This window comes from Cajanus cajan, chromosome 3 (assembly GCF_000230855.2).
Source record: "Cajanus cajan strain Asha chromosome 3, NIPB_CcT2T_4, whole genome shotgun sequence".
NCBI classification, from domain to species: domain Eukaryota; kingdom Viridiplantae; phylum Streptophyta; class Magnoliopsida; order Fabales; family Fabaceae; genus Cajanus; species Cajanus cajan.
Window position 1 is genome coordinate 60148290 of NC_138519.1, and position 9868 is coordinate 60158157.

The 9868-nt window shown below is 34.3% G+C and overlaps 2 protein-coding genes across 2 annotated transcripts; both read left to right on the plus strand.

Moving 5' to 3' along the window:
- Positions 1 to 951: 951 nt before the first annotated feature.
- Positions 952 to 5571, plus strand: LOC109815955 (protein FEZ). The gene is made up of 3 exons (XM_020380784.3): positions 952 to 2016; positions 2262 to 2566; positions 3030 to 5571. Exons 1-3 carry the CDS (start codon positions 1836 to 1838, stop codon positions 3756 to 3758), a joined length of 1215 nt encoding a protein of 404 aa, XP_020236373.3. The 5' UTR covers positions 952 to 1835; the 3' UTR covers positions 3759 to 5571.
- An 86-nt stretch (positions 5572 to 5657) lies between these two features.
- LOC109792187 (retrovirus-related Pol polyprotein from transposon RE1) lies at positions 5658 to 9587 on the plus strand. The gene has a single exon (XM_020351572.2). It carries the CDS (start codon positions 5658 to 5660, stop codon positions 9585 to 9587), a length of 3930 nt encoding a protein of 1309 aa, XP_020207161.2.
- The last annotated feature ends 281 nt before the right edge of the window (positions 9588 to 9868 follow it).

Consider the following 9868-nt stretch of genomic DNA (forward strand, 5'->3'; position numbering starts at 1 on the left):
ATTCTTTTTTTACTTAAATGTGATTAAAAATGTATGTCACTTCCTAACATTTGCTTTTGTAGTGATAACTCTAAAATAAATTTTAAAAAATGTATAGCCTATTTTATTCTACACTCGTTGCTAAAAAAAATCCTATCTTACCTCATTTCGTATAATATCAACATATTAATTCAGAAAATACTCATCTTGTCAAATATTTTTTTAAAAGTTAAGAAAATAGGATTTTTTTTTATTAAAAATAAACTAACATAATCACAAACTGTATACATTAATTATAATCAAACATGAATAATTAGGTTTGATTCTTGTATTAAAATAATATTTAGTTAAGGCACATGTTATAAGTATAGATTAATTTTTGGTTGTCAATTTTAAAACAATGTATTTTCATTAAAATAAAATAAAATAAAAATTATGTTGGGATGCAAGTAAAGTCCTACATCGTTCAAATAAGAGAATGTACATGGATTTATATACACACAGTTGTCTCCATTGGTTGAGAAGTCTTTTTGGTGATGTCCAAAAGTAAAAACCTCTCTCGGTGCGCAACAAATCCTTAATAGTTTATAAATAAAACTTTTTGTTTTTTTTTAGTGAAAGTATACAGACACAACAATAATATATGGGCAGAAAAAGGTAGAAATAATTAAGTAGTTTTTGATGGAGAAGAAAAGTCAGAGAAAGAAGGTAAACCTGAAGCACTATGTTGCAGTTCTAAGTTATAGTTCTATTAGTTCTGACATTGATACATCGGTGGCAAAAAGAAATTGTTAGGATTGATAATATATTCATAGGCAAAAGCGGTCCCATCAACCCCATTAGATTTTGATCACACGTCCGTTTGTTGTTATCTAAAATTTGACATTAATTAAGAAATAATTCTTAATTATTATTAAATCTTTTCATCCTGACAAAACAGTCGAATAGAAGCTCTGGGGAATGGAATAGAAACGGGATTTTCGGACTCTGAGGAGCCTTGAAACCAATAATATAACCCTAAGTGGGTCTAATTGGAATTTACCGTTCAATTTTATATTTGATCTGTGTTTTGGAATCTGGTTCTGGCTCACGTTTCCAAATGATATTTCAAAAGTTTCAAACACAACGCATAAAATATATCACTTTCTTGGAACTTTGCTTTGTCTTGGCTTGTAGCAGATAAGCCAAAATTTTCACGAGATTAATATGTTTAAAGGGCTTTAAGTATTTGATCGAAATCCCCAGATGCTGCTAGTTTGGTGGTTTGTTGAGATTCCATCTTTTGGGTCATAAACAAATGTTACAAATCACACAAAAAAAAAATGGTTCTTCAGGGTGAAAGAAATAGTAGTACTTTGCTATGATAAAAAAAGACACAAAATCTCCATTTTCTTCAATTAATGACTTTGATTTGTTTCTTGGCATAGTTGGTCTCTTTTTAAGAGCCTTGCCCTTTGCTTCTTCCTCTTTTGTATATATGAACCAAACCAAACCTTTCAAAACACACACTCCTATAAACGTCGCCACAAAAGACGGCTGAACCTTCGGAGCCAGATCCCTTCTCAGGAAGCATATAATGGCTTCTTCACATTGAGTGAATTTCACTCACACCTTCCTCTTCGTTTGTTTTTTCAACTCTTCTCAAACAGTATGACACACTTCTTTTAGGTTTAGATACTTTAAGCAACATATTTCTTTGAAAACCAGATTCCTCTCTCTCTCTCTCTATCTCTCCCCACTAGTTTTTGTTAAATCTTGAAGAGACACAACAAAGGTCTCTCTCCTTTTCTCTTTCTTTCATTGAACACAAGTTACACAACATTAGGCTTTGCTTCTGGAAGAAAATAGTTTTAGACATGGAAGAGAGAAATGATGGTGAGAAACTAGATGAGGTTATGCTACCAGGTTTTAGGTTTCATCCAACAGACGAGGAGCTTGTTGGATTTTACCTAAAGAGAAAGATTCAGCAGCGGCCTCTCTCTATTGAGCTCATCAAGCAGCTTGATATCTACAAATATGATCCTTGGGATCTTCCAAGTAAGCGACACACACTTGTTTGGTTCATGAATAATTGTATTATAAACTATAATACACTTTGCCTGCAAAAAACCCCTTTGAACCAACAACATCCTTTTGAATCAACAACAGTCCCAATACTATGAACGAAATCAGTTTCTGATGCAATGAGCTGAAAATATTAGTAACATAAAGAAAAGAACAACTATAGTATTTATTTATTTATTATTTTTATATCTAACAAGATTTGTTTTCATGATGTGTAGAGTTGGCTTCCACCGGGGAGAAAGAGTGGTATTTCTACTGCCCCAGAGACAGAAAGTACAGGAACAGTGCAAGGCCTAATAGGGTAACCGGAGCTGGATTCTGGAAAGCTACTGGGACTGATCGCCCTATCTATTCCTCAGAGGGTTCGAAGTGTATTGGCCTCAAGAAATCCCTTGTCTTCTACAAAGGTAGAGCTGCCAAAGGGATCAAAACTGATTGGATGATGCATGAGTTTAGACTGCCTTCTCTAACTCCCTCATCCTCCTCCCCCAAGAAGTACATGGACAAGAACATACCTGCTAACGTGAGTAGAACTTCTCAGAACAATATATGTTTTCCTCACTAACTAGTAACTACCATTCTAATTGATGTATAAAAGTGTTATATTTTCTCATCCGGATTGTATCATTTTAAAAGTATTTATAGATATAAGTATGGTGATTACTTAATTTATCTCACTTATATTGCCCTTGTAGATATAGATATTGAAAAAAAAGAACATCTTTGTACTCTCATTTTCCAATCTGTGTTACTTGATACATTTTACGAGGGATGTGAGGATGGTTTAACAAAAATGAGAGTTGCTATGGTAAGAAAAATCTAAGAAATTTGTTACATGTTTTTTTTGGACAAGTTTATGTACTATAAGTCTTAAAATACAAGTTTAAGTTGAACTTAATATTATAAAAACGACTTATAAATCTTGTCTTCCACTTTTATATTTTTCATAACTTACTAACAATTAGGTTGCTTTTGAACTTGTGTAGGAATCCTGGGCAATATGCAGGATCTTCAAGAAAACTAATGCTACAGCTCAAAGAGCTCTCTCTCACTCTTGGGTCTCTCCCTTGCCTGAAACTACCACTTCTGACCATATGCTAACCACTGATAGAAACAGCAACCAATTTTTTCCATCAAACATGCCATTGGCAAAGAAAACTAGCTTAGCCAGCCAGTTTTGTACTTTTAATCACAATGACACACAGCACTTAACTACTAGTAGTAGCACTCCTTGTCCTTTAGATGTTGTTGCCTCATATAACAAACCAATTATTAATCCGTTGCTTTACAAACCCTTAGACCGGTTACCCTTTTCAAATGGAGACCTTAGCACTGGCTCAATATTCTCCTCTCCTCTTGAAACATCAACAACCAGTGCTAAATCTTCAATGGAATATTTTTCTTCCTTGCTATCATCTTCTGTGCATGGAGAGTTTAGTAAGACCTCTGAGGGAACAACCACAAACTTTGGTGGGTTACAAGAGCATCATAGTAATGGCTACCACGTACCAATACTACGTGACATGCAAGGGACCATAGGCAACCACGACAACAATGTGTTGGTAAAGATTCCTAATAATGTGAATGTGCCTCGTGTTGATGACCAACAATTGGAAACAGGAAGATCCATTGGGTTTCCATTCGCTATGCCGTTCAATATTGGCGATGCATGGAAGTCAAATCTGCTTTGGGATACTTCCTCTTTGTCCTTGTGATACACGTACCCTCTAGTTATTCTACAACCAAGTATTATAATCGGTCCAATTTACGTAAATTAGAAGCCTTTGTTTTTATAGCTTCTATAAGAAGGGACTAGAGTAAGACTTGGATTTCTGTTCAATTTTAATGCATGCATATGTAGAATCTTTTTGTTAGGAGACTCCGAACCTTTTTAATTTGTAACTCGAGACAGGTGTGAAGTCAAATGTTTGTACAAGGAATTTCGGAAGCAATATATATGGAAGTTTCAAAACGAAATGAATTAAGAGAAAACAACTTGGTTAAAAAACTAAATAGAGGACAGAGTGTAGAAATCAAAAGGTCAAGTTTATATTCAAAGTTTAGTTTAATATAATCCATCAATTTTGATTTTGTTTTTTTATTGACTGCAAAATTATTCATCAAAATCTTTCAACAAATTATTTTAATATTTCACACTCAATACATTCAATTTATTTTTAAAGATAGTTATTATCTTATAAGATTTAAATAATTTTAATTTTAAAAAACTACTTTTAACTAGTAATATAAGTTTCGTCAATAATATTTTAAAATAAAATTATAATATTTTTATATAATTTAATACATTTAGTGGACCACTTCACCTTTTTCTGTATATTCATTTTTAAAAATAAATCAAAATATTCAATAATATAACAATATTCACTATAACATAATATTTTTTTTGTTTACCAATAACAAAATCTTTTGCAAACAATAATGTAAATCTAGCTTCTTAAATCTTAAAAAGATAAATAAACTATGTACTATCATTTGTTATTCAAGTGCGAGAAAATATTTCCTTTCTCTTAACCAGCTTATAATTGCCAAAATTAGCTTGAACATAAAAAATCAAAAGATATTTCTATTTTATGTACATAAAAATGCATAAATAGTAAAAGGCCACTATGCAAGTCTTTTACTGAGCAGACCTAACACTCCAAAAACCAAATAAACTTTAGGCTTTTATCTTGTTATTTGTCACCTCTTCTCACCTAAAGGGAAAAATAAACTAGCCTCTTTCCATACATCAATTGCCACACTCTTTCACCTTAAAAAAAATAAAATAAAAAAGTCCCTTTCTTCCATTAGTCACCACCTCTTTAATCACTATAAAAAAAAATGTCATATAGGGATCATAACCTTATAATGACACAATACTAATATGTAACATTTTTAATTATATTGAATGCAAGATAGAGGTTGATGAGAGTGAGGAAACAAGAAGGTGTTTGAAAGTGCAAAATGAAAATGTTAGCTGATATCTTTTATTTTTAAATATTTTTTTTTCTGTTATTATAATCAGATAATTTATCTGTTATAATTTTCTTATCTTTCCGTTGTTTCCCATAGTATAAATACACCTTTTTGTATTCATTCCAAGATAGATATATGAAGAACTCTTCTCAATTCTTTGAATTCATTCACTTTCTTTTCTCATACTTTCTTTGATTCTTTTACATGGTATCATGAGCGAGGTTGATCCTTTGACACAATCCCGTCTTCTTCTGCAATCCTTTTTCCGCTGATTCTTGGAATTATCTTGTTGATAATGGCGAAACCTGGAATAGATCCTGAAAGTCCTTACTACATGCATGCGAATGAAAGTCCTGGAGCAATTCTTGTCTCAGTCAAATTAAATGGAGAAAATTATCATCCATGGTCAAGATCTATGTACATGGCTCTGAAGTCCAAGAACAAGGAACAGTTCATTGATGGAACTATTATCAAGCCTCCAAAAGCAGACCCAATGTTTAAAGCCTGGGATCGATGCAATACAATGATATTGTCTTGGCTAACTCATTCTTTAGAACCAGAAATTACAGAGTGTTTTATGGATTGACAACGCATTAGATGTGTGGAAAGATCTTCAAGATAGGTATTATCAAGGTGATATGTTTAGAATAAGTGATTTGCAAGAAACGATTTATATGCTTAAGCAAGGAGATCTAACAATAACTACATATTACACTCAATTGAAGACACTTTGGCAGGAATTAGATAATTTTCGTCCCATACCAACATGTAAATGTGCAGTAGCTTGTAATTGTGATTTGTTATCCATTGTAAGATCTTATAGAGAAAATGACTACGTGATTAGATTCCTAAAAGGATTGAATGAGCAGTATTCATCTGTTAGATCTAATATGATGCTCATGGAGCCTCTACCTAACATTACTAAGGTATTTTCTCTATTGATTCAACAAGAAAGACAATTCAATTCTGTAATTGATGACAGCAAAGCTCTAGCCGTTATTGATCAACAAGGCTTTCGGGGAAGACCTCCCAACAGAGGAGGAAGAGCTGGCAGATTTATTAGAGGAGGAAGAGGTCATAATAGTAAGGTTTGTACCTACTGCAACAAACTTGGCCATACAATTGAAACATGTTATAAGAAGCACGGATACCCACCTCATTTCAAAGGAGGTTCAGCTCATAATTGTTACAATGAGGAGTGTGATGAAGGCAATCCAGTCCTTAATGAGAGTGCTGGTGACATTTCAAAAGGGGAGAAAGGAGAAAACTCTCTCGGATTCACAGCTGAACAACATAAGGCTCTCTTGGGTATGCTAACTCAACAGCAATCTCACCACACAGCCAATCATATTACCACATATGAACTTCCTTCAACATCTGATCCTCAGTCAGGTATTGTTTACACTGTTTCAAATAATATGAATAACAATATTTGGATATTGGATTCGGGAGCTACTGATCACATTTGCATATCAATTAAATTATTTCAATGTTTGAGAAGGATCAAACCAGTAAAGATACATCTACCAGATGGAAAGTGTGTCACAACAAATTTATGTGGATCTATTTTTTTCTCAGAAGATTTTTTTCTTGCTGATGTTCTATACATTCCAGAATTCAATTTTAATCTTGTTTCTGTATCAAGACTGATAAGGCAACTGGGATGCAGACTAACTTTCTCTGGTGATTTGTGTGATATCCAGGACTCCCAATCTATGAAGATGATTGGTGCAGCTAAGCATAACATGGGTCTCTATGTTCTGGATTGGAAACCCAAAGTGTGCCTATACTTACATTCTGTTAATAATTTTCACTCTTATGACAATGATTTGTGGCACATTAGGCTAGGTCATTTGGCTCATGAAAAATTGCAGGCTATGAAAAGAAATTTTCCTTTCATTGATTGTAAGAAAAACAAAGATCCATGTAATGTTTGTTATCTTGCGAAACAAAGACAATTACCTTTTTCTCATAGTGTTACAAAGGCTGATGAAATTTTTGACTTGCTTCATGTTGACATATGGGGACCCACTACCCCAGCTTCTATTTTTGGACACAGATTCTTCTTAACTATTGTTGATGATAAATCTAGACATACCTGGGTATATTTTATGAAACACAAATCTGAAGTTGCTGATCACTTATCCTCTTTCATTACACTTATAGAAAATCAATTTGGTAAGAAAGTTAAATGTGTGAGATCAGACAATGGGCCTGAATTTTTGTTAAAAAATTTTTATCATGAGAAAGGGATTTTGCACCAGACCTCTTGTGTAGAAACCCCTCAACAAAATGGCATTGTTGAGAGGAAACATCAACATATCATGACAGTTGCTCGAGCCTTGGTGATGCAGTCCAACCTTCCAAAATCTTTTTGGTTTTATGCTGTTAGTCATGCTGTTTTTCTCATCAATAGACAACCATCTTCATTCCTAGAAAATAAAATTCCCTATGAGATTATATATAATGCATTACCTGATCTTGCTGGAATTAAGGTTTTTGGCTGTCTTGCATATGCTACCACTCTTCATCACAATAGAAAGAAATTTGATCCAAGGGGAAGAAGATGTGTTTTTCTGGGGTTCAAGCCTCAGGTTAAAGGATCTATTCTTTATGATTTGAACAGCAGAGAAACCTTTTTAAGTAGACATGTTGAGTACTTTGAGCACATTTTTCCCTTCCTTCCCACGTCACCTTTAGACCTTACACAGACCATATCTTTACCTAGACACCAACCACCCTTACCCATTGATACAGATCCAACACCCTTATCCACAAATACAACACCTACATCATCGCCTGTATCAGTTGTTCCTCCACCACCTTTTGTTCGAAAATCCACCAGACCTAGAAAACTTCCCTCTTATCTTCATGACTATCATCACACCTTACTTACCACTCACAATTCACCTACTATTTCTCAACCCCTATATTCCATTCATAATCACATTTCTTATTCTAATCTTTCACCTTCTCAAAAAGCCTTCTCCTTATCCATTTCATCCATCAAAGAGCCTAATTCATATGTTGAAGCCATCCAAGATGAATCTTGGAAGACAGCCATCCAGACTGAATTAACTGCTCTTGAAAAGAACAATACTTGGATTCTTACTCCCTTGCCACCAAATAAACAAGTTGTTGGTTGTAAATGGGTTTTTAAACTCAAATTTAATTCTGATGGAACTATTGAAAAGCACAAGGCCAGGCTTGTTGCCAAGGGCTACACTCAAACAGAAGGGTTGGACTATTTGGATACCTTCAGTCCAGTTGTGAAGATGACCACTGTGAGGACTTTATTAGCTGTTGCTACAACTAAAAATTGGCACATTCATCAATTAGATGTAAATACGGCATTCCTTCATGGAGATTTACATGAAGAGGTCTATATGACTCCTCCCCCAGGCCTAACTGTTTCTCCTCATCAATCCAATTGTGTTTGTAAATTGGTCAAATCCTTATATGGTCTCAAGCAAGCGAGCAGACAGTGGAATGCCAAACTTACATCCGTTTTGATTGATTCTGGTTTTAAACAATCCATGGCAGATTACTCTCTCTTTACTAAGCAATTTGGTGCTAAATTTACTGCTATCTTAGTATATGTTGATGATCTTGTTTTAGCAGGAAATGATCCCACAGAAATCAATTACATAAAATCTTTGCTGGACCAGAAATTTACTATCAAAGATCTGGGTCAATTAAAGTATTTTTTGGGAATGGAAGTTGCTAGATCTTCCACTGGTATTGCCCTTTATCAACGGAAGTATGCCTTGGATCTTATTGAGGACACAGGTCTCCTTGCCTCCAAACCTTGTAAGTCACCTATGGACCATTCTGTTAAATTGCACAAAACTGTTGGCACTCCACTCACTGATCCAACTCAGTACAGGAGATTACTTGGGCGTCTAATATATTTGACTAACACCAGAGCTGACATTAGTTTCTCAGTCAATCATCTTAGTCAGTTCATGGATCAACCCACTGATGTGCACTATCAGGCTGCTTTAAGAATTTTGAAATATGTCAAAAATGCTCCTGGAAAGGGACTTTTCTTCCCTTCTTCTTCTGATCTCACACTCAAGGGATATAGTGATTCTGATTGGGCTTCTTGTTCTGATACTCGTCGTTCTGTAACAGGATTCTCTTTCTTTCTCAGGCCTGCACTCATCTCCTGGAAGAGTAAAAAGCAAGCTACTGTTTCCAAATCTTCTGCTGAAGCAGAATATCGTGCCTTGGCCCAAAGCACTTGTGAGGCTCAATGGCTTTCCTATCTCCTCCATGACTTTGGTCTTCATAGTTTTCATCCTATTGTTTTGTTTTGTGACAATCAGTCAGCCCTTCATATTGCTTCCAATCCTGTTTTTCATGAGAGAACCAAAAACATTGAACTTGATTGTCATATTGTTCGGGAAAAATTGCAAGTTGGTTTAATACATTTGCTACCAATTTCTACTGCAGATCAGCTAGCTGATGTTTTTACTAAAGCTCTTAGTCCGAGACTTTTTGAGCAGATTATTTCCAAGCTTGGAATGTTTGACATCCATTCCAGCTTGAGGGGGGGTGTTAGCTGATATCTTTTATTTTTAAATATTTTTTTTTCTGTTATTATAATCAGATAATTTATCTGTTATAATTTTCTTATCTTTCCGTTGTTTCCCATAGTATAAATACACCTTTTTGTATTCATTCCAAGATAGATATTTGAAGAACTCTTCTCAATTCTTTGAATTCATTCACTTTCTTTTCTCATACTTTCTTTGATTCTTTTACAGAAAACATGAAAAAGCAATACACGCTTTAGGCAAAAATACATGAAGAAGATAGTTAGTAATGTGAAACATAGAAATTCATC